The sequence below is a fragment of the Bufo gargarizans genome, chromosome 1 (assembly GCF_014858855.1).
Source record: "Bufo gargarizans isolate SCDJY-AF-19 chromosome 1, ASM1485885v1, whole genome shotgun sequence".
Taxonomy (NCBI): Eukaryota; Metazoa; Chordata; class Amphibia; order Anura; family Bufonidae; genus Bufo; species Bufo gargarizans.
The window spans coordinates 618455422-618481706 of NC_058080.1; the positions used below are offsets into that span (position 1 = coordinate 618455422).

The window sequence follows — 26285 nt, forward strand, 5'->3', positions numbered from 1 at the left end:
GTCGCTGAAACCCGGCTAACAGCAGCAGCAGCAGATGGGATAGCACATTACTACAGAGCGCACCGCACACGCGCGAGACTTGGGGAATGGCGGCCGCACTGCAGGCTGTCACTCTCAGGCAAGGGGGGACGGTTAGGGGGGGTGGTTACCTTGACTTGAAGCAAGGCGGCAGCTGCCCCTTTGACTTCAAGCTGGCCGGCACTATAGCGCTGAACTTACGCAGCATCGGACAACAGGATAAAATATAAGATTATTAACAGGCTGCGGGCTACTATGAGGTACTGCTGGCGGAGGTAGATGCATTTTTGAGGTGACAGGTTCCCTTTAAAGGATTTCTCAGAGATTTACATATGGATGTGACCTATCCTTAAGACAGATCATCAATACGAGATCGGCAGGTTCCAATTCCTGGGACCCCTGCCGATCAGCTGTACGAAGAGGCCGCGGCACTTCATAAGCTCTTAGGCCTCTTCCTATGCCATATGGTTTCACGTTCATCAGTCACATGGCCTCGATGCAGGTCAGCCCCATTAAAGCGAATGGGACTGAGCTACAATAACACGCACAGTCACTATACAATGGATGAAGCTGTGCTTGGTAAGCTCCCCCCTCAAACAGCTGATCGGGGGGCGGTACTGGGAGTGAGAAACAAACGTGCTGATACAACTAAGGAAGTCATACTCACCGCTTTTCTCCACTACCACTTCCTGCACTGTGGTTCCGTCCTCCTACCAGTGTTTGTTTTCTTGGGTGCATCAGTGACATTCTGCACACACCATGTCATTGCTGCAGCAAATCGCTGGCCTGAGCACTCACATGCCATACATTGCTGAGGACAGTGACATGGCGTCTATGGAAAGTCACCCTGCAGCCTGGAAGATGACATCTTTGGTGATGACTAGGGCACAGCATTGAAAGTGGCAGGGAAGAAAAATGGAGTGCATCACTTCCTTCTGTATTTTAGCACATTTATTCTTGTAGCCAGAGTTTTAATTTAAAAGGGTTTTCTGAGATTTTAATACTGATGACCTATTCTCGGTGACCCCCGCTGATCATCTGTTTGTGAAAGCTTCAGCGCTTGCAGTAGTGCTGCGGCCTTCTTTCAGCTTTTCCTAGGCCAGTGACAACATGTTCATCGGTCACATGGCCTAGTTGCAGCTCAGCTCCATAGAAGTGAATAGAGCTGAGCGCGATAGCATAGCCCCCTATACTATGTACGGCGCTGTGCTTGGTAAGCATGGAGAAGGCTGCGGTGCTCACAGAAGCGCAGGTGCCTTCTCAAACAGCTGATCTGTGCGTGTCCAAGTTGTCAGTCCCCCACCAATGAGCTACTGATGATCTATCTAGATGATTGGTCATCAGTATTAAAACCTTGGAAAAATTGGATCCTGGGTCTTAAATTTATGATATATTTGTCAACATAACAAGCAGAAGAAAAAGCCATATGTGTATATTATACATTCATATAAGTAGACAAAACTTTGCTTTAATATTTTCTTGCTTTAGTGTTCTAAAATACATAGAAGTTGTATTTCTCAACAATTAAACATCAAAATCAATTTAGACTAATTTGTCTGATTAATAACTCATTCACACGTGGACACTATAATCCACTAATAAACTCTATGACAAGGAGTACAAATGCCCCTCCAAATGGATCCAGTAGGCGGGCAATATCTTGTCCCTTATGCCAGCAATGGTCCAAATATTAATGCTAAAGGAACCCTGTTTAAGGGGTTCTCTGAGACCCACATGTGTGTGGGTGAAGGCAGGAAAAGTTTAGAAAATAAGAAAGCAACCAGGACGTTGTAAAATAGTTAAGATGCCTTACAACCTGTCCATTCCCTGCCTCGCCTGATGTCCCTAACTCCCCTACGTGGTCGCTGCAGCCAATCACTGACATCAGCAGTCACAAGGCTTAGTCAGATATGTCAGCCTTGCTCGTCTCTCTACAGTGATATCATGCCCTACCACCAAAGGAACTGCTAAAAGAAGTGACTGGCTGCAGTGATCATGTAGGGTAGTAGTGGGACATCACTACTGCAGCACCACAAACAAAACCCAATGAGAAACACCAGACTGGCACAGCTACAATGGAGAGAGAATGGACAGATAAGTAAGGCTTCATTTATTTCAGAACATGTCTTGCCTTTACCTAAATTTTAGAGGTCTCAGAAAACCCTTCAAAACCTTGCAGAACATTTAGATCTCTTCCTGTATCCACATTTATAATTTCCTGAAGAACAGAGCACCTAAGCATGGGTCACTGCAGTTTTCAGTGTTATGGTGTGACCCACTGTTTATAATGCCGACAGGCTGCACAACAGGAATGCCTATCCACAAAGGGTCTCCCACAATGCATTTACTTGAAATGTGGCAAGAGAAATTCCAAGATAATCTCCTATATTCTCTTTTAAAACAAGGCTTTTTCACATTACATCTACAACTTAAAAGGTGTACCCTCTACATCAGTGATAAACATGTATACGTAGACTATGGTCCTAATTTCAGTAAAATTTGTCTTCTATACTGAAAGATCACCTACCTAAAATATGTTAACATGTATAGTGTAATGAAACACTAATTGTGTACATTTTAAATCAAGGTTGAATAAAACCAAAATTCCCAGAACATTTACAACAGTGCAATTTTCTTTTAAAAAAAAGTAAGGGACGTTACAGTGTATTGTGTTCAGAAACAATGGATGGGCAAGCTTCCATAATCCAACCACTGCTGAAACTCATGGACTGCCCATCCAGATCTAGGGCATTCTTCTGACGTCAGCTTTTCATAAACGACCCGCTTGTAAACAATTACGTGCGAGTAACGGAAACCACAAAGAGATTATCTTATCTAAAGGTAGTGTCATTCCAAATATTCACAGCCATTTCTGGATATCACAACCTGTTCACAAGATGAAAAGAAAATGTGTTATTCAAAGCAATGCAAGCAAGAAAACTTTTAATTTCTATAGTGTTCTATGGCTATTGCATAATCCAATCCAGAAGAAAGACATCACAAAGATCGGCACTACACCCTCCACAAATTAAAAACATAGGGGTTCACCTTAATTATGCGTATTTCTGGTGCAGATTGAGGCACAAAGCTCCTTTGCGCCGCAATCTGCAACTTCTCCCTGCTCACTCCAGGTCTAAAAAAGTGGGAGTTGCATGGGTGGGGAATGGCCGGGAGGTCCATCTCATTTACCATTTTCTATGTTTATTTTAGGTGTAGAAAATGGTCTAAATGTAAGAAGCTGGAGTAGATTTAGAAGTGGCGGTGGATCCGCCGAAGTTATTTTGAGGGTGGCGCCTGTTCAGGGCTTTATTAAGACTGGAGTCTAAAACACTTGCATGGATATCTAGAGGTGCGAATACAAAAAAATAATAATAACAATCAGCTTTCAATATGTTTTCCTGTTAACAGGGTTATATTGATCTCTACAGCACATAGGCACAGGTCCTTACATGGAAACATACAGTGCAAACAGACAATATAACGTTAAAGTGTATTATTGCATATACAGTATTCCAATTGGTAAAGTAAAAAAAAGCATGTATGTAGAAAAAAATCCATCCACAGAGGGGTTAAAGACACAACACTAGCCTCTCATTCCTACCTATTGATTTCACAGACCTATCAATGCCATGGGACATGGAAGATGATCATTACTGTGAACATAAAAATTGTGTGAGGCGCCAACTGTTCAAAATAATAGCATTATCATTGCATAGGGAAGACCAAAAGCCACGTAAACCATACGGAAGTCAAGTCCGATAGAATGAAAATATAAAAAATTATAAAATCAGTATAGATCTGTAAGTAGAGATGGATCAAATATTGCCAGGTTATCGTTACGAAGTATGGACACAAAGAAAAGCCAATACAGGAACAATTACTTACTTCACCATGAAGGTGGGTGTGCAAGATAAACTTAAAGGGAACCTGTCATCATAAACATTGCAGCACAGGTCTTAAAAAGAGTCAAATCTACCTGAGAAGAGTCATGGGTATTCATAATCTCCTGCTCTCCCCGCCCATCTGCTGATGATTGGCAGTTCTCTCCTAGAGAGAAAGGAGAAATCTAGGTAGAAGACTGTCAATCCTCAGTAGGTGGGCAGGGAGAGCAGGAATTTATGAATAACCATGACTTTTCTCATGTGGCCGTGACTCTTTTCCAGGCCCAGTCTGCAATGATTGTGATGTTGGTTCTCGGCAACCACTTACGTTTAACTTTTAAATGACAGACCGCTGAAATCAACTCATCTGTCAGGATCCCTTTAAGACACCTGCCACCGTAGCCTCCCTCGTCTATCGTTTGTACACACCACGCCCGGATAGAAGATAGACCACCGGACCATATTAAAGGTGCTTTTATTTACAAGAAGCTCAACGCGTTTCGGGGAACCGATATCTTCCCCTTCCTCAGTAGCATATTCAATACACAACATGCAACATACTGACATTTAACTAGCCAAACAATCATATAATTAAGACACACCTGTGTAGGATCACGTGATGAGTGCTGAAGTTCAATGTTCAATCTCTGGAGCACAGGATGGGCCATCAAAATAACTCTAACTGCCAAATAGCAGTGGAGTATGAATCCCTTCCTGGGAATATATACTTAATACAGATAGATCTATAATTTAGATGATCAGCTATCAATTATCACCTTCCTCAGGGCCCACGCCATCACGGTCAGTTATAACTAGCTTTCAACTACTGTCCCCTTTTTTTATCCCAGCCATTCCCTCGCCCCCTAACATCTGTTCACAGCCAACGTCCACAACAGACACTAAAAATAACAACCCAATCACACCTCTATCCAGAAAGAACAAAAGACCACCACAAGGAAAAGAGGGTGCAGAGGGGAAAAAGGAAGAAAGGCCAACCAACAAAAAGGCCCACCCAAATCTGAATCCACTATTGAATCCCATACTCCCTGTCTAAAAAGTAGAGGTATCTTTAACTTACCTGGCTATAACCTCACGAGAGATGAAGTTGAGGTACTTTCAAAAGGATTATCATTTTGCCAGACTACTAAATCTGATCTTTTCATTAATTTAAATCAATATGTCTGCAGATTATCCCTTAAAAACTTCCCGATCCCTTCACAATTTAAACCAAAGTCCACTTTTTATCCAATAGAAAGTAGATGACCACACTTAGAAACATTTCACAATATGGTTCTTGAAGATCTGCGTAACTTAACTACCCTAAGAGACAATGATTTTAGTACTTCACATAACTTATCATATACCCAATGAAAAGTGATCAAAACTCTAAATTCTAACCAAAGTATTGTGATTAAAGAATGCAGATAAAGGGGGCAGTCATTATGGACTCTACCTACTATAATGAAGAGTATATGCAGATCTTATCAGATGCCAGTTATTATGAAAAACTTGAAGCAGATCCTACAGAAACATTTACGAAACCTCTTTTTCACCTAATTAATAAAGAAAAAGACTCAAAAATTTTAACCAAGAACGAGATTAATTTCCTGAAAATCCAATTTCCATCATTACCCCATTTTTACTTCCTTTTAAAAATCCACAAATCTCTCACCAGTCCCCTTGGTCGCCCTATTATTTATTATATAGATTCCTTAAACTTCTAACCTCTCAGCTTACACAGACAATATTTTACAGAAATATTTATCTTCCATTCTATCTTAGAGATTCTAGCCATCTGATTACTTCATTACAAGGGTTCATTTGGGAACCGGACATGTATTGGGTGACCCTTGATGTTTCCTAACTTTATAGTAACATCATACATGATCTGGGTATACAAGCACTTGAAAGATTCCTTCTAGAAGACTTCTACCTCCCACGCATACAAAGAGAATTCTTAGAATCAATCGATTACATACTCCAGCACAACTATTTCCAGTATGGTGAATCTTTTTACATACAAAAGTGAGGGACTGCGATGGGGACAAAATTCGCCCCATCCTTCGCAAATCTTTTTATGGGAGCTATTGAGAATGATGCAGGTCTACTCAACCATACCAATATAAAGTTCTATAAGAGATACATACACTAGATGATATCTTTATTAGGCAGGGATACCTCAACTTCCTCAAAGAATGTGTTCATAACCTGAATTCCAACACATGGAACCTTACATTTACTACTCACATTGACCCACAAGAGGCAATCTTTCTTGCACTTGTACGAAAGATCCAAGGCACTTCCATCATAACCAGCACATTTTAAAAGTGTGGATGCATATAGTTAGAGATTTTAACATTTGACATTTCCATAAATGGAAACGCAACATCCCTTATAGCCAAATGAAGAGGGTCGGAAGGAATTGTACAAATGATAAGACTCTTTAGAGAGAACTATGACGACAAGTCAATACGAATGTTTAAAACCACAAATCCCTACGAATGAGGTTGGACATTTTGACTACAACTTCATTACAAGATATAATTCTGAACACAATCTCATCAGTCAGATTTTCAGAAAACACTGGACTATCCTACATAAAGACCCTATTATAGGGAAAGATCTACCGAATCAACCCAACATGACGTTATGTAGAGCCCACACCTTGAAAAACCTTTTAGCCCCATCCAAAAATCCAAACTACTCAACTAGGGTCAGCATCTACCTCACACCCCTTCAATGAAATAAGTTTCCACTAATACAAAAGGCTCATACAGATGTGGTTCTAAACGTTGTAAATGTTGCGGCATTATTTCACATGAGACACATGAGGTACAAATCACTAATACCAGTGAGATTATCAAATTTAAAACACTGTATGGATTGCAGCTTGAGTTATATTATCTACATGCTGCAGTGCCCATGTAACCTTCAATATATAGGTCGCGCAACTCAATCTCTGAGGGAACGATTAAACCAACACTGCTCAAATATAAAATCGGAACTATGCCAAAAATTTTCTTTTCAAACACTTTACCACTATTCACAATAGTGATCCAAGTCGCCTTAGAATAACACCGATAGACTGGATCCCTCAATCCTATGCATTTTAATATTTTGAACCTATTCGGGCTTAACGAGGCCCTGGTATATAGCAATTATTAACTGATTTGTACGTTGCCCTTGTATGCTACTCTTGGAACATAAGCCCCATCTACAATAGAGGTCCAGTCATCGGTATAATCAAATAACTATCAGATATTTGGTTATCTGAAAAAGCAACAATTATCAATGTTTATTTTTATTGGGATCTCTAGGTATTGAAACAGTTGGTCTCCATTTGTTACAAATTTTAATCACAAGTCTCTATCTTCCATCAATTATGTTGTTTTTTGTATGGATCTGTATATGGACATATTCATCTACCTATCCTAGGGAACATATCCAATAATAATAGTTTACTATAATTAATTTATTTCTAAGTTGTTTTCCCCCTTTAAACTATTAACATTAGGCTCATGTTAAGTAATGAATTATTTTTTTTATTTATTGGTATATTTGTATTATAGTAACACTGAAAAGGAAATATATAATGAAGGAAATGACTGGGCACACATAAGATATTTGTAGCTAATATTTATTGGAATAATTAGAATAGTTATAAATCTAAAATAGCGATATATGGTACCGAAGTATAACTTAAATCACTGCCACACTATTTGGCAACACTCAAAATAAAATAAAATAAATTCTGCATATTTGTGGTTGGGATGAAGCTGAGTTGGTCACTCACAATTGTTATTGTGACCCATCAGCCTCACTTCAATCCCAGCATAGGCAGAAAAGTGGAGTACATGAAATATATAGTACATTCAGTGGAATTAAAACAGATGGAATTAAAACAATATATTAGCGGAAAAAATACAATAATAATCCAATGGCAATGGGATATAAAATCAGGTGACAATAGGATAAGATAAGAATTCGCTTAACCTGAAAGATTCTAAATATCCAAATGTATCAAAAGGTGCTCACAAACACTTGTTGCCAATTTGAAGTAGTGAGCACCTTTTGATACATTTGGATATTTAGAATCTTTCAGGTTAAGCGAATTCTTATCTTATCCTATTGTCACCTGACTTTATATCCTATTATCACCTATTTTATATCCCATTGCCATTGGATTATTATTGTATTTTTTCCGCTAATATATTGTTTTAATTGCATCTGTTTTAATTCCACTGAATGTACTATATATTTCATGTACTCCACTTTTCTGCCTATGCTGGGATTGAAGTGAGGCTGATGGGTCACAATAACAATTGTGAGTGACCAACTCAGCTTCATCCCAACCACAAATACGCAGAATTTATTTTATTGAGAATTTATTTTAATTTTGAGTGTTGCCAAATAGTGTGGCAGTGATTTAAGTTATACTTCGGTACCATATATCGCTATTTTAGATTTATAACTATTCTAATTATTCCAATAAATATTAGCTACAAATATCTTATGTGTGCCCAGTCATTTCCTTCATATTTTCTGTTTTTCTTAGCAGCGGGGTGACGCTGCAAGACTGAGAGCACCCTGTTTGGTGCATCAACCAGCCTGTGCATCTAACTAATATACTATTATTGAAATATATAATGAGGATACATATTAATGGTTATTACTAGGTTTTTACAAGTAATTTTATATATATATTACGTATCAATTATTTTTTAATTAATTTTAAAAAACATGTGTTTTTATTAGTAGCATATATTTATATATATTTTATTTAGCATATGTATATATACTCTCTTACTGGATCCTTCGTGCATCCCATTTTAGAATGTAGGATTTTAGACAGATTAACTTCTATATGTTTATAAATTGAGGTTGTGTGTTCCACCAATGAAACACAGATAGACTCACTAGGTTGCCTGCCACCTCTAACATACAAGTGCTGTAACTAGGAGCCAGGCACCCCTAGGGTCGGTAAGTTTCAGGGCTAGAGTGCACATCCTGCCCTCCTCCTTCCTGTTCTGCGGCAGAGACTAGAACACTCTTCCGGCATTTTTTTTAGCATAGCGCATATGCACCCCAGTGTCGCATACTTAAAATAAGCTGATCGTCTGTATTTATCTATATTGCTTAGATCATCTAAATTATAGATCTATCTGTATTAAGGATATATCCCCAGGAAGGGATTCATATTCCACTGCCTTCTGACTTATTTCTCTAGTTATTTTGACGGCCCATCCTGCGTCCCAGAGGTTGAACACATTGAACTTTAGCAGTCATCACGTGATCCTAGTTAGAAGTCATGTGACTTACAGCCACATGTCCGGTCTACACAGGTGTGTCTTAATTATATGATTGTTTAGCTATTTAAATGTCAGTATGTTGCATGTTGTGTATTGAATATGCTACTGATGAAGGGGAAGATATTGGTTCCCCGAAACGCATCAAGCTTCTTCTAAATAAAAGCACCTTTAATATTTAAGTCCGGTGGTCCATCTTCTATCCGGACGTGGTGTGTACAAACTATAGGCGACCTTGGCAAGGGAGGCTATGATGGCAAGTGTCTTAACAACTTCACATCTGGGCCATTTGCCCCATTCCTGACCAGGCCTAATTTTGCAAATCTGACATATGTCACTTTATGTGGTAATAGCTTTGGAACACTTTTACTTATCCAAGCCATTCAGAGACTGTTTTCTCGTGACACATTGTACTTCATGATAGAAAAAAATACCCAAATTTACCAAAACTTTTTAAAAATGTCTAATTTTCAAAATTTCAATTTCTCTGCATTTAAAACAGAAAGTGATACCTCATAAAATATTTATTACTTAACATTCCCCACATGTCTACTTTATGCTGGCATCATTTTGTAAATATTATTTTTTTTTTTTAGGACGTTAGAAGGCTTAGAATTTTAGAAGCAATTCTTAAAATTTTTAAGAAAATTGCCAAAACCCACTTTTTAAGGACCAGTTCAGGTCTGAAGTCACTTTGTGGGGCTTACATAGTGGATACACCCCAAAAATGACCCCATTGTAGAAACTACACCCCCTCAAGTTACTTAAAACTGATTTTACAAACTTTGTTAACCCTTTAGGTGTTCCACAAGAATTAAAGGAAAATGGAGATCAAATTTTAAATTTTCACTTTTTGGGCAGATTTTCCATTTTAATCTATTTCTTTAACACATCGAGGGTTAACAGCCAAACAAAACAATATTTATTACGCTAATTCTGCGGTTTACAGAAACACCATACATGTGGTCGCAAACTGATGTAAGGGCACAGGGAAGGGCGCAGAAGAAAAGGAGTGCCATATGGTTTTTGGAAGGCAGATTTTGCTGAACTGGTTTTTAGATGCCATGTCCCATTTGAAGCCCCCCTCCTCCCGATGCACCCTTACAGTAGAAACTCCCAAAAAGTGACCCAATTTTGGAAACTAGGGGATAAGGTGCCAGTTTTATTGGTACTATTTTGGGGTACATATGATTTTTAATTGCTCTATATTACACTTTTTATGAGGCAAGGTAACCAAAAAATGGCTGTTTTGGCACTGTTTTTATTTAATTTTTACAACATTCATCTAACAGGGTAGATCATGTACTATTTTTATATATTTTTCTTTGTTTGAGTTTGACATCAAGCATTTTTGAAAAAAATTTGTTTTTGTGTCTCCATTTTCTGAATGCCATTTATTTTTCTGCCGATCGGCTTGTGCGGGGGCTCGTTTTTTGTAGGAAGAGTTGACGTTTTTATTGGTATCATTTTTGGGTATATATGATTTTTTGATCATTCATTATAATACTTTATGGGGCAAGGTGACCAAAAAATTGGTCGTTTTAGCAGTGTTTATTTATTTATTTTTACAGCGTTCACCTAAGGGGGTTAGGTCATGTGACATTTTTATAGAGCAGATCGTTACGGAACGTGGCGATACCCAATATGTATACTTTTTCTTATTTATTAAAGTTTTACACAATAATAGCATTTTTTAAACAAAAATAATGATGTTTTAGAGTCTCCATAGTCTGAGAGCCATAGCTTTTTTTATTTTTTGACAAATTGTCTTCGTTTGGGTCTCATTTTTTGCGGGATGAGGTGACAGTTTGATTGGTACTATTTTGGGGGGCATACGCCTTTTTGATCGATTAGTGCTGCACTTTATGTGAGGTTAGGTGGAAAAAAATGGCACAGTGTTTATTTTTATTTTTTTATGGTGTTCACCAGAGGGGTTAGGTCATGTGATATTTTTATAGAGCCAATTGTTACAGACGCGGCGATACCTAATATGCATGCTTTTTTATTTATTTCACTTTAACACAATAATAGCATTTTTGAAACAAAAAAATGATGTTTTAATGTGTCCATGTTCTGAGAGCTATAGTTTTCTATTTTTTGAGCGATTCTCTTATGTAGGGGCTCATTTTTTGCGGGATGAGGTGATGGTTTTATTGTTACCATTTTGAGGCACATATTCCTTTTTGATCACTTGGTGTTGCCCTTTTTGTGATGTAAGGTGACAAAAATTGCTTTTATTTTTTAAACATTTTTTTTTATGGTGTTTATTGGACTGGGTGGATCATGTAATATATTTATAGAGCTGACCGTCACGGATGCGGCAATACCAAATATGTCTATTTTTATTATTTTTTACATTTTATTTACATGCGAAACCTTTTTTAAATTTTTTAATTTTTTATTTTACACTTTGCATCCCCCATAAGGTCATACAAGACCTCTGGGCGACATTTAACTTCAATCCCCCCCCCCCCCCCCTATTAATTTCTCCTGTAACTGGGGCTGACATAGTAGCCTCAGTTACAGGGGAAATACCCACCCCCCCCCCCCCCCCAGAGAGGCTGTACAGCACTGTACATCCTCAGTGTAGGGCTAATCGAGGTGTGTAGAAGACCCGACAGCTCCTGCACGCTCTGTATACAGCGATCTAGAAGGCAGGGACACCTGGGAACTGTCCCTGCCTTCTCTCTGGGTTGCCCTGCTGTCACTGACAGCGGGCAACCCCGCTCTGCAGCTGCACGATTAGCATGCAGCTGCCATCTCCGAATGGACGTTCAGAAACGTCCATTCAGAGATCGAGATCTACCTCAAGGACGTTTATAGTCAACGTGCGGACGGGAGTTGGTTAAGTTTATCTTGCACACCCACCTCCATGGTATTCTTCCCGTATTGGCTTTTCTTTGTGTCCATACTTCTTAACGATACCCTGGCAATATTTGATCCATCTCTACTTACTTTTTTGCACGAGTTTGAGGGTCCTCCTGGCGCCTTCTCTCCCACATTCTTCCCCTTTTTATTTCTATATATATTTCATTACTGTGAACAGACTGGATAAAAATCTGTTCATTTCCTGATGAGAATGCAGTTCCTGTCATTTCAGCTGTCAATGCATGCTATAATTGCCGAAAAAAAGCCTTTTCAAGGCTATTCAGATAAAGGTTCCTGTTATAAATGATATGTCAATACTAAAAACTTGAGTCCCAATTACTTGATGAGAGCCTGTAAACATTGTGCCAAAAGCATTCTGCCAGATCCTGGGTACAGCAGCTGCATATTCTGGCCATAAAGCTCTTTTTGTTTTAAAACCGTGGCTTTTGATTTTCTGAGATCAGAAAATGAGGGCTTAAAGGGGTTATCCACCAAAAGGTATTTCTATGCAATGTATGGAGCATTTTAAATGAAGCATTATTACAATATACTGTAAATGCAAAACAAATACTGCTACGATTCTATACATATTTTTATTTATGGTAGCACCCTCTGCTTTTTATCATTCTAGTCCACTTCTGTATTCAGTAGTGGACTAAAATGCTCAGTAGCTTCCCTGATCCCTTCCCATCCACTTAGTGCTGGCCTAGCGATTTCGTAATGAAGCACCAAAGCACCTTTCATTCATTAATCCCTACTTCTAAATTCTTTGAAATATATACCTGTATTTTTCAGACCATAAGACGCTCCCCAGGTTTAGACAACAGGAAATTAAAAAATATATATTAAAACTTAGTTTAAAACTTTGTTCAATGAAGTGGAGGGGTCAAGATCACTAACTTTAATGGTCTAGGGAGGGGGTTAACAGTTTACAGTCAGTTCCTGTTAACCTTATGGGGAGTTCACATCTGCATTTGAATTTCCATTCTTCTGTTTACAGTATTATGCCTATTCAAAAGAATAGGACAAAATGTATGTCAGGATGCCTCAGTTTGCATCCTTTCCATTCAACAACGCCTTTTTTGCAGGACAGAAAAATGCTGCTTGCACCTTTTTCTTCTCCAGCATAAAAAGACGGAATAAAACAGAAAGTGACTGTTCAGTTTTGTTTTACATTAAAGTCAATAGCATGACAGATACCTCCAATGGCATCCGTCAGTTATTCAGTTTAACAGATCAGTTTTTCTTTTCACGAATGCGCAATAGATAGAACAAAAACTGACCTGTTAAAACAAGATCAAACTGGAAGTGTAACTAACACATCCGTCAGATGGATCGGTTTAAAATAATAGAAACTGAAAATCCGTTTTGACGAATCAAATTTGCTTCTGTTTTGACGGATCCATAATTACGGATCTACCAACGCAGATGTGAAACCTCAGAGCTTTTGTGTATTTTCCTGCTGCCTGTGGACCTTTAGCACAGGGAATGAGGCATTTCTCACAGTCCTCTCCATGAGCTCAATGATCTTTCAGCCCCTGCCTGCATTGATCAGGGAGAGAGAAAAGCTTGCAGACACACATCTCTCTCATTGATCCAGCAGACTGCTATATGAGCCCACTGTTGGATTATTAAGGAAGCAGTTACGGGGGTCAGGCACTGCTGGAGCACCCTAAAGGCAGATTATAAGACACAGAACCTTTTAAGTCCAAAAATACTGTAGTCCAAAAATACAGAATTTCTCTCTAGATCTCTCTCTAGAAGTTGGGGGGAGGGCATGACAACATATACAGGCTATATGTGTGGGATTATTTTCTATGCAGGGAAGGAAGGAGTTAAGATGCTAATTCCAATGCACCTTGGGAAAAGTAGGTGACTGATGAGCTGTTGCCCATCCACAGAAACACAAACAAGTCATGCAGATATGTTAGTCAAAATCTTGAGTGCCCTGTTCTTTTATAATTCACGTTTTCTTGTATTGAGCGAGTGGTCTCAATTTACAGGAGCACCGGTTGGTGTGTGGTGCGACATTCATTCTTTTAGTAAAAAACTGTTGTAGGTCTGTGAGATAACCCCTTTAATCTCCCAATGCAGATAAAATGAAGAAAAAAAATACACCGGAACATATAATTTAAAGGGAACCTGTCACCTACAAAACGCATATTAAACCGAACACAGTACCCCCCATTGTGTTGCTAATCATGTTTTTCTTTCCTCTGTGTTTCTTCAAACTTGTTAAAAAACACTGTTTGCCGGTTGGTGCTGTCTCCGAGTCAGGCTTGAAGTCAAGGGGGCAGCGGCCTCCTTGCTTCAAGTAAAGCTAAGCCCGTCCCTTACCCCTCCTCTCTACAATTAGATGGACATGCTGCTGTGATCGCGCTCTTCTAGCGCATGGACGGTACACTGCCCGTTACAGCTTGACAGCCGGGAGCACGCGATCGAACTGTCCGGCGTCCGCAGTCAGCAAAATGCAGGCGGGTGAGTGAGGATCGCACTGTAACAGGCAGAGTACCGCGCATGCGCTAGAAGAGCGCGATCCCGGCAGCATGTCCATCTAATTGTTAAGAGGAGGGGTAAGGGGCGGGCTTAGCTTTAAATGAAGCAGAAGGCCGCTGCCCCCTTGATTTGAAGCCTGACTCTGAGACAGCGCCAACCGACAAGTATGAAGAAACACAAAAAGGAAATAAAAACATGATTAGCAACACAATGGGGGATAGATACTGTAAGGTACAGTGGTCGGTTTAATATGCATTTTGCAGGTGACAGGTTCCCTTTAAAGTGAAAGCAACTTCAGCGACTTCAGCTACCCCCTTCAGTAGCAGGAGAAATAGGTGGGGCCTTGTAGGCACTGGTATAAGAATAGAAGCACACCATCAGGACAGCCTTCACCTTTATTGTGTGGAATGTGCTTATAATGTCAAACTTTCTGCAGTCTTAAAGGGTTATCATCACATGCACCCCACCTTACGTTACATAGTTAATGATATAAAAAATTATAATATTTAAATAAGATATGTTGCTTGAACATACCGCCCTCCTTCTGCATTTTCAGCACCAATCAATGGCTGGCTGCTGAGTGGTAAGGAGGGGGGAGCTCTAGCATGAATATGGAGGACTCATAACTATCAGTCCACTGGTGTCATGGTGGGGAGTGGGAGGAAACTCCACACCGTACAGTGTAGGTTGGCGGGATATGCCAATAGACCTGGAAACAGGAATAAAGGGAGCAGGTAACCTTCTAACACATCCCTAAATCCTTGCCCTGACCTCCTAACTGTATGAGCGAACCCCAATGGTGGGAGGGCTAATACCCGGAACCTCAGGCCCTACTAACCTTAGAGATCCCTGGTAATAGGATGAACCGGAGTCTCCAGCAGGCCTAGCAACAAGAAAGGAGCAGACACTAGCATAAACCAGATTGGCAGGTAAACACCCAGCGCAGACAACAAACACTAGAACAACAGCGCTTACCTGCCACAACAACTGGATGAAACAACTGCTACTGACTAGTGGTTCCCCCTCTGGGAAACCCTGGAGCCCACTTCCGCAGGCAGGTGATCAATGCGGTTCCCCCCTAAGAGGAACCCAGGAGCCCCCTCACCGGAGGCACCACACACAGGGAAATGCCTAGCATACATGCTGGATGAACACCACCAAAAGACCAGACATGAAACTATAACAAGACGCACACCACACTGGGAACATAAACCCACACCAAACAACAACACATGTAAGGTAGGGGATATGGAGGATACATAAGGAATGACAATCTATGTCCAACAAGGAGGCCCTCAAAATGGACAGATGGTAAGGTCCAGGCTGGCAGCATAACTCCAGCTCCACAAGAAGCTGAAGTCCCACTAACCTCAGGCTCCAAGCCCAAATACTATAAGCGCCCACACCAAGCTCAACCTTGCTCACACTTTAACCAAATACCCACCAGAATGGGAAGGGACAACAACCTTAAAGGGGAAGTGTGTAAACATGCTAAAAAACGACACGTTGCCACCGGCAACAAGCATGCACGGCTAAAGTGTCATGGTCCACTACCACCAGACCATGACACAGCCGTGACAACCAAATTCTTTGACTGCTTCCATAATCCAAACAACATATATTCTGTGTGATTTGTGCTAATAGGAGGGCAGACCTGTCCCTGTAATATGCTGCCGTTACACAGGGCAACATATTCAGGCCACAGATGTGGTTTAGAGTGCATTCACACGACCGTAAGTGTTTTGCGGTCCGCAAAACACGGATACGGGCCATGTGCTGTCCGCATCTTTGGTGGCCCCGTCTAGTGAATGTACCCTTAAATAGACCAAATGTGGAGCGCCACTTTAAAAGGGTTTTCAAGGTTATGATATTGGTTACCTATCCGCAGCTCTTCCATGTTGATTGGAAACTGAGTGACAATATACTGTAAAAGCCACTGGACTTAAAATTTATTTACGAGAAGTTATACAATTTTTCTGTATGTTTTCTATATCAATTCTTTTGGTTTTCAAGATCTCGGTTTGCTGTCATGCAATAGGAACATTTATTATTTAGCACAGATAACATATGTCGTAGTTATCAGAGCTCTGTCATGAAATGATGTGTCCATCACATGCCCTGGACAGATTTTTATCCACTAGAAGTAAGAACTGTAGTTCCTATAGAATGACAAAAATCAGAAAACCTAAAAACCATAAGAAATTGAAACAGTTTATTGGAAAACAGACATGGCTTTATTATACTAAAATAAATTGTAGTTGCTAAAATGCCTTTGAAGTTTAAAGAGAGTCTTTCAGCTCCATTCATAATTTATCCAGGGACGGAGGTTCAGTTGCAGAGAAAATGAAATTTTGTGTGATACGCAAATTACTCAGTCCTGGTATTACTTTTAAAGGCAGAATGAAGCTGATCGATTTAAGACCACCTCTGATGAGTTCTTTGTGAGTGGCTGTCAGTAGACGGGTGCAGAGCTTAAAAATTCAGAATTTTTTATCTTATATGACCAAATTTAAAGAAGGTGGATCTATGCGTTAAAGCCGAGCCAAATGTTTACAAGCCCCAATTATCTTATCCTGGTGGCCAGGAGAGAGCACATTATATGAAATACTCACGGATATAAAATGGCAAGTGGAATAAGGCTCCTATCAGTGGGACACACTTCTATCTCCCAGAAGAACTTTGTCCCATAGCAGCAACAGCTGTTCCCCAACCTGAGGCTCCAGTTCCTAGAAATATTCACAGTGAAGGAGTCATTAACAGATGCACAGAAACTTATTTCAACGTCAAAGATGCCAGTATAATAGAGTGGACTAAAACAGACACAATTTCTGATGCACATACAGTAGCAGAAGGTAACTACAGTTGAATTTGTACATGGTTAAGGGCTCATTCAGACAACTGTAGTGTTTTGCGGTACGCAAATTGAGGGTCTGCAAAACACGCATCTAGGCCCGGGTGCGTTCTGCAATTTGCGGACTGCAAATTGCCGGCACTATGATAGAAATGCCTATTCTAGTATTTAATTGCGGACAAGAATAGGACTTGCTTTATCTTTCTTGCGGGGCCGTGGAACAGAACTATGGATCTTTTGCGGCCCCATTGAAATAAATGGGTCCGCACCCATTCCGCAAAATTGCAGAACTAGATGCAGACACATTAATAAGATCATCTGAATGAGCCCTTATACTACTTTATATATTGTACAGATATGTACCATATTTTCTGGACTATAAGACGCACTTTTTTTAGCAAAGAGTCTGAGTCTTATAGTCTGAAGTCAGCACAGTCCAGCAGTACCAGACCTCCCTGACTGCTTTCTAGCAGAGTGCTCATACAGTGTTTTTCCCGATCAGTGAGAGAAGTGCGCGTCTCTTTCCCTGTCCAACAAAAATCTGTGTGACATTAGTGCAGGAAGGAGATAGCTGAATCATTGTTCTGCACATGCAGCAACAGAACTGTGAATGTAAAAAAATGTCTGTCTGTCCGAAGGTCTCTCCAAACAGCAAGATTAAAGCCAAGATGAAAGCTTTCTACTCAATGAGCTTCCATGGTGTCACAGGTGGGCAGGGCCAGATTGGAAGCTGTATGTATGTACTGTATGTCTATTACTAATGATGTAACCTATGTGTGTGTGTATGTGGCAGGGATGTCTGTGTTGAGTGCATGCAGAGGAACGGTGTTTGTTGGTGCATGTGGCATGAAGCTGTCTTATGGTCTGGTGCCTCTTAATAATGCAGAAAATATGGTACATATTACAGTACACCTTATTTACACGTAATTAATCTGTGAAACAATTTATTGGGAAAAAACTAATAAAAATTTCTAAAGTGGGGGCGAGGCCAGCCGTGGGAATGTGCAGACGTGTTTGAGTGAGCTCCGCCCCATGACATCTCAACTCTAATCATCCTGAATATTAACAGCTGTCACAATTCCCCAATCCAGAGGCAGGAGGTCAGGAAGACCCCGGGGACGCAGTATGGCACAGAACTAACCCCTTACAGCAGCTGAAAAACTTTAATTCTTCACTTGCACAGAAAACCAAGATGGCGCTGACTCACCATCCAGGCCTTCGTCCCCGGAAACCACAGACAAAGTGGCAGGAGAACCTTAACCAGATAATGAAACACAGACCTCTGACACAGGTCACAAACCAATTGCTACAAGCTATCTCATCTTGCAGATAATCGTTATCGGGCAAACTGGAGGAGGTTAAAGTGGACTTGGGGCTGTTGTGACATAATATGCAAAATTTGTGAGACAGGGTCAGGGAGGCAGAGACCCGTGTCTTGGAGCTGGAAGACTGCAACGCACTCATTCCTGCACAACTTAAGGAGGAATAACCTGAGAATTATTGGCCTACCCGAAAGAGCTGAAGGCTCTAATCCATGGGAATTTATGACTCAGGGGCTTATGGACACTTTTCCAGAAGCGAAGTTCTCCTCTGCTTTCGCTATTGAGAGGGTGCACCGTGTCCCGGCTAAACCTCTGCCTCCAGGTGCCCCTCCTTGGCCTATGCTTGCCTGACTGCTTAACTCCACTGACAGAGACCATATTTTACAGCTAGCTAGACGGAAGCAAGAGATAAGATTTGAGAATACCACCATCATGCTGTTTCCCGATTTCTCGGCTGAGCTACAGAAAAGAAGAGCAACTTTCTCGATGATCAAACAGCGACTCCGAGAGCTGAAAATTGCATACTCTATGGCGTACCTTGCTAGATTACGTGTGGTTGACGGGGAAACATCAAGATTCTTCAAAACCTCTGCTGAAGCAAGTGCCTGGATTGACGGCAGTGGAAGACCTGCCAGACCTTTGAACTGAGCTAATAATTCAGGATCCGCTGCCTCGCTGACTTGAGAATTTGACTTCTTACTGCCTCCTTGATACGTGAGATATGTTGATATAAGCCTTCTCTAAATCTGTTAATCACACTCGCATACTATTACTTTTCCCCCTCTTCTCTCCTGCCCTTCTTTCCATTTCCTTCTCCTCCTCCTCCCCCCCCCCTTTGAATTTTTGCTTGTTCTCATTTACTATTGATATCCCGCTCTGAAGTTATAGAATACTATACCAACTCACTTTAGTCAAGGCGGCACTAATCCTCGGAAGTTGAGATATATGTTTGCACCCTGTATACCCTATGCGCAATCTTTGATAATTGTTTGCATATCTATTTTCTGTTTCCTTTCTGTTTTTCCTCGTATTGACACAACCCCTGCTATGCACCCATATAAGGTGTTGAGGTTTTAACAAGTTCTGTTGGGTGTACATTTGAGTGGTAACATTGTTATTTGTCTACTGCAGCCTAGTACTCACTGGTGCATATATGGTCACACTCCCAGATATACTATGCTTAGGAACTTTCCATTTACCCTATTTTCTACTACTATGCCCCATCCTTACATGACTATATTCAGGATATCAATATGGCCGACTTAAAAGTGCTATCCTGGAATGTTAGGGGATTAGGGACTGAGGAAAAGGTTGATGGTATTTTTCAGGGATTAGGAGGAGATTTAACCCCCACATTCTCTGTCTTCAGGAAACCCATCTTACTCCTGACTACACTAATAGATTGCAAAAGCTGTGGGTTCAATGGGCACATCATTCATGCCACACCTCCTACTCTAGAGGTGTTTCCCTCACGATACATAAATCTGTGAGGTGGGAGGAAGACAGTCTAGTTATTGACCCGGAGGGTAGGTTTATTTTTGTAGCGGCATATATTAATTGTACATTATATGTTATAATGGGTATCTATATCCCTCCCCCTGCAACCATGACTGTGGTGCATCAGGCTCCGGATTTTGCTGCCGCCTTTCCACAAGCCATGATTCTATGCATCGGTGATTATAATATGCTATTGGACCACTCAATGGATACGTTTACCCCAATAAATTTAATGGGTCCCACTTCTCATGCCCACACCCCACAGCCTGATACGGAAGGTCGGATGGGTGGATGTATGGAGGAATAGAAATCCCAATACTGCAATCTATTCTAGTCATTCCTCTAGTCACCAGACTCAGTCACGTATTGACTATGCTTTGGGCAACCCTCTGTTATATACTAAAGTATCGGCTGTAGATTATAGGGTACCAGGAGTATCTGATCACTCACCCATACAGCTAACTATATCTACTTCAATGGACCGGTCAAATGTCTCTGAGGGTACACCCATTTTGGCTGACACTCCTGACACCCAATGACCGTATACCTGAACAACTCTCTATATTTTTAGCCGATCATGAATCTTTTGAGAACCCACTATTAATATGGGAAGCTTTGAAAGCCTATCTCAGAGGCTGCCTGAAATCATCCATATTGTATGCTAAACGGGCTCCAGCCCCTCAGGAGAATGAGCTGGCCGGAGAATGCACTCAATTAAAAGCAGCTTATGTTGCCAGTCTCACAGAATCTAGTAGACCGGAATGGCTCTCTAAGGGTCGCCAATGGCTCACTCACTTAAAGGAGAAATCACAACGTAAACTTTTCTTTACTAAGCAGACTTACTTTGAGCTGGGTAATCAATCTAGTAAGCTGTTGGCACACCTGGTGCATCGGTATCAAAAGGTCTCCAGTAGTTTTGCCTATTCAGTCTGTACATGGTACTACTGAGGAAATAGACCTCTATCTTTCAAATCTAATGAATCCACAGCTGTCTCCTGCTGATTTGGCTCTGCTGGATTGTCCCATTTCTAGAGAATTGCTTTCGCAGTGACCTCTTTGGCTAATGGGAAGTCACCAGGACTAGATGGCATTCCATTAGAAGTATACGCTAAATACTCAGACTTGCTTTTAGATCCCCTGGGGAAAATGTACCGTTTACAGCAGCCTTCTCCACTGGCACATTACCACCAGCCCTGTATGATGCCACAATTGTGGTCATCCTTAAACCTGACAAGAACCCATTGAATTGTGGCTCATATCGGCCCATCTCCCTGCTTAATCTTGATTACAAAATATTAGCTAAGATATTAGCAGTAAGGTTAAATAAATACATCCTCAGTATTATACATGCAAATCAATCCGGATTCATGTCGGGCAAATCCACATCTGAAAATATTAGACGGGTACAGGTACTCACACAGATAGGTATTAGACAACAACAGCGGTGGGCTATGGTGTCCCTCGATGTAGCTAAGGCATTTGACTCAGTTGAGTGGCCTTATCTATGGGGTACTCTCAGTTTTCATCAAACAGCTGTCCATTCTTTATGGGAACCCTAGATCCAATGTGTCAGTTAATGGTTTCTCCTCTCCCTAATTCACTCTGGGAAGGGGAACTCGACAGGGATGGGCATTATCCCCCTTATTGTTCGCCCTGGCCATCAAACCTATTGCAATTAGCCTAAGGCAGGATCGTATGTACTAGGGTATAACCTTGGGAGATAGGGAGGACAGGGTTGGACTCTATGCTGACGATATGGTATTATTTATGTCAAATGTAGAGGATACATTACTCCGAGCCATAATGCTCATTAATGATTTTGGTCGATACTCTGGTCTGTGCATGAACTGCACAGACCAATCTGTACCACTATATGGTACAGATTGGTGTGAAACTATCCATGAGCTGCCCATAGTTAATCATTTTAAATACCTAGGTATTGTCATTTACAAGGACTGTGACACTTTCCACTCTATGAATGTACAACCCCTTCTAAATTATTGCAGAGACAAGTTCCGAGTTTGGGGATCACTCCCTTTATCAGTAGCAACTCTAATGGTGGTATGTCTCTACTCGACTTCTATTTTTACTACTTAGAGGGTCAGCTACATTAACTGAAAAGTTGGCTCAAGCCATATGACTAGATGCCAAATTCAGAGGCTCACCTGGCGCTATATTAAAATCTACGATCCTCGTGGCCAGTATTGGAAAAGCCTCAGCTATTCCCACGAAAACTACTTCCCATTCATAAAACTGCCATACAGGTATGGTCGGCCACAAAGACGGTGACAGGAAACCTGTTCTTGAGCTCACTGGGTGGTCCCAGGGGTTGTACCTCCCCATCTATCAGTTAGTTATCCCCTAGGGCAGTGATGGCTAACCTTGGCACTCCAACTGTGGTAAAACTACAACTCCCAAGATGCCCCCCCCCCTTCTTGGCTGCTCTCAGAACTCTATAGAAATAAATGGAGCATGCTGAGAGTCGTAGTTTCACCACAGCTGGAGTGCCAAGGTTAGCCATCACTGCCCTAGGGGATACCTTCAAAACTTGGCACACCCCCTTTACCTATTCCCAAAACTTCAACATACAGAGGACACTCAAGTACATATGGCTTCATTGAAGGTTTATAAAACTGGCTAAGATATAAGTGATCTACAGTAGCACAATAAAGTGTGGTACTTATTAGAGTGAGGCTGTATTTCTCCACAAAGCCTGTGTGTAATCATTACCTGTCCATCACGACTTATTTGAACTTTCTTGTTGTCATTCCATGGGTTCAGTAAATGGTGTGCTTGCTGAAAAGGCAGGCTTTCCTTCCGAATCCATTCCACCTTAAACACTCCCCCAAGACTAGTGGATCCCCAATCCTGACTCTTCTCCAGCCCAATCTCTGAACACATTCTCGCGAAGCCCTACAAAAAGAAAGTGATAGTGACAGAAGTTAATATGAGAACTCCATAAATAATTTAAAGAAGACCAGACATCTGTATAGGCTTCCCTATTTAAGAGCAGCATATTATGGGGACATGCCTATTGAACTATTAGCACAAAAATGTCCTTATAAATCCTAACAGAAAATACAGCTGACTTTCATGAGTTCACTGTATTCAGAAAAGATTGCTAAGAGAAAGGTTTTAACAAACCCTCATTTGTCATGCTTTCAGTCAGCCATTTTCTTTGTGTCATTTAAAAAAATTCTCCAAAAGCCCCCAATTTTTTTTTTTAGATGTCTCTTCCCAAGACTAAATATTGTAATCATATTAAAGGAGTTACTGGGCTTTTTACAAAACCTTTTCTTTCTTCTGCCCATCCCTCTCGCTACCAATGCCACGTCTTCACTGCACGCACACCGTCTCTGGACTCTTCCACTCTGTTCTTGACCTGAATGTGTGCCCTTCTCTTCATATTCTGCAGCTCAACAGGAAAAATCAGGAACACATGCGGACGAACCCGTAACCTGGATGAGTGCGGCAGAGACTGTGGCATTGGCAGCATTGCAGACAGGTAAGTATTATCTTAATCTTTCTTCCACAAAAGCCGAAGAACCCATTTAATTATACCTCATATCTGTGGTACTCTGTACCACTTAACATTTTTGTTAAATCTTCTTTATTCATGATGTAGATAAACAAAAAATATATTTTTTTTCACCATTTACAGTTGTGTTCAAAATAATAGCAGTCAGACATCACTAACCTGATCAATCACTGTTTTTGGTAGAAATGATATTTCTACATGGCAAATAATTTACTAGCAGGTGTAGTAGAGTAATAGAAATCCAACAGACCCAACATTCATGACATGCATGCTGCTAATTCTCTGTAATTCAATCACTTATTGAAAGGGGCATGTTCAAAATAATGGCAGCGTGGAGTTCAATTAGTGAGGTCATTAATTCTTTGAAAAACAGGTGGCAATTATTGCCCTTATTTAAGGAAGGAAGGCAGCAAATGTTGAACATGCTGGTTACAGTGCATTTCTCTCAGAAATTCTGAAGAAAATGGGTTGTTCCAGATATTGTTCAGAAGTACAGCGTACCATGATTACAAAGTTGATTGGATAGGGGAAAACCTACAGTCATGTGAAAAAATTAGGACACCCTTTGAAAGCATGTGGTTTTTTGTAACATTTTTAATAAAAGGTTATTTCATCTCCGTTTCAACAATACAGAGAGATTAAAGTAATCCAACTAAACAAAGAAAACTGAAGAAAAGTCTTTAAGATCTTCTGTAAATGTCATTCTACAAAAATGCCTATTCTAACTGAGGAAAAAGATAGGACACCCTCACATGTATTCCCTCTTAAATTGGCTCAGATCTCACACAGGTATATCACACCAGGTGCACATAATTAGTAGATCGTTACTCTGCATGTTGAATGAGGCTTGCCCTATTTAAACCTCAGACATTTAGTTTGGTGTGCTCCTGACTGTTGAAGTGAGAGTGAGCACCATGGTGAGAGCAAAAGAGCTGTCAGAGGACTTCAGAAAAAAGATTGTAGCAGCCTATGAGTCTGGGAAGGGATTTAAAAAGATCTCAAAAGATTTTGAAATCAGCCATTCCACTGTCCGGAAGATAGTCTACAAGTGGAGGGCTTTCAAAACAACTGCCAACATGCCCAGGACTGGTCGCCCCAGCAAGTTCACCCCAAGAGCAGACCGCAAGATGCTAAAAGAGGTCTCCAAAAACCCTAAAGTGTCATCTCGAGAACTACAGCAGGCTCTGGCTACTGTTGATGTAGAAGTACATGCCTCTACAATCAGAAAGAGACTGTACAAGTTTAACTTGCATGGGAGGTGTGCAAGGAGGAAACCTTTGCTTTCCAAGAGAAACATCGAGGCCAGACTGACATTTGCCAGAGATAAAGTTGACAAAGACCAGGACTTCTGGAATAATGTTCTTTGGACAGATGAGTCCAAAATTGAATTATTTGGACACAACAGCAGAGGACATGTTTGGCGTAAGCCAAACACAGCATTCCAAGAAAAGAACCTCATACCAACTGTGAAGCATGGAGGTGGAAGTGTCATGGTTTGGGGCTGCTTTGCTGCAGCAGGACCTGGTCAGCTCACCATCATAGAATCCACGATGAATTCTACTGTGTATCAGAAGGTGCTTGAAGAACATGTGAGACCATCAGTTAGAAAATTAAAGCTGAAGCGGAACTGGACCATGCAACATGACAATGACCCAAAACATACTAGTAAATCAACCAAAGATTGGCTGAAAAAGAAGAAATGGAGAGTCCTGGAATGGCCAAGTCAAAGTCCAGATTTGAATCCCATTGAGATGCTGTGGGGTGACTTGAAAAGGGCTGTACGTGCAAGAAACCCCTCAAACATCTCACAGCTGAAAAAGTTCTGCATTGAGGAGTGGGGTAAAATTTCCTCAGACCGATGTCGAAGACTGGTAGATGGCTACAAGAACCGTCTCACTGCAGTTATTTCAGCCAAAGGAGGTAACACTCGCTATTAGGGGCAAGGGTGTCCTATCTTTTTCCTCAGTTAGAATAGGCATTTTTGTAGAATGACATTTACAGAAGATCTTGAAAAGACTTTTCTTCAGTTTTCTTTGTTTAGTTGGATTACTTTAATCTCTCTGTATTGTTGAAACGGAGATGAAATAACCTTTTATTAAAAATGTTACAAAAAACCACATGCTTTCAAAGGGTGTCCTAATTTTTTCACATGACTGTATAAAGAAGTGCAGAAAATGATAGGCTGCTCAGCTAAAATGATCACAAATGCTTTAAAATGGCAACCAAAACCTGAAAGACGTGGAAGAAAGAGAAAAACTACCATTCGAATGGATAGAAGAATGGCACAAATTGCAAGGACTCATCCAACAATCATCTCCAGGAAGATCAAAGAAAGTTACCTGTGAGTACTGTTACAATTAGAAGATGCCTATGTGAAGCCAAGCTATCTGCAAAAGGTCCCACTGTTTGAAAAAAGGCATGTGCTGAAGAGGTTATAGTTTGCCAAAGAGCACATTGACTGGCTAAAGAGATATTTTGTGTACTGATTAAAGTAAAATTGTTCTTTTT

At 40.6% G+C, this 26285-nt stretch overlaps 1 protein-coding gene across 6 annotated transcripts in view; it reads right to left on the reverse strand.

The window, feature by feature from the left end:
* Window positions 1–294: 294 nt before the first annotated feature.
* YTHDC2 (YTH domain containing 2) overlaps window positions 295–26285 on the reverse strand; it is a 130498-nt gene continuing 104507 nt past the window's right edge. For 5 of the 6 annotated variants that reach the window (XM_044275923.1, XM_044275921.1, XM_044275926.1 and 2 more), the window contains exons 30-32: window positions 22970–23152; window positions 17182–17295; window positions 295–2904 (exon numbers count right to left, since the gene is read on the reverse strand). In XM_044275923.1, the coding sequence (XP_044131858.1) occupies window positions 17215–17295; window positions 22970–23152 (264 nt within the window). In that variant the 3' untranslated portion in view covers window positions 295–2904; window positions 17182–17214. Of the gene's footprint in view, window positions 2905–3619; window positions 3672–17181; window positions 17296–22969; window positions 23153–26285 lie in introns of all 6 variants that reach the window. The other variant, XR_006387417.1, reaches the window with a different exon arrangement.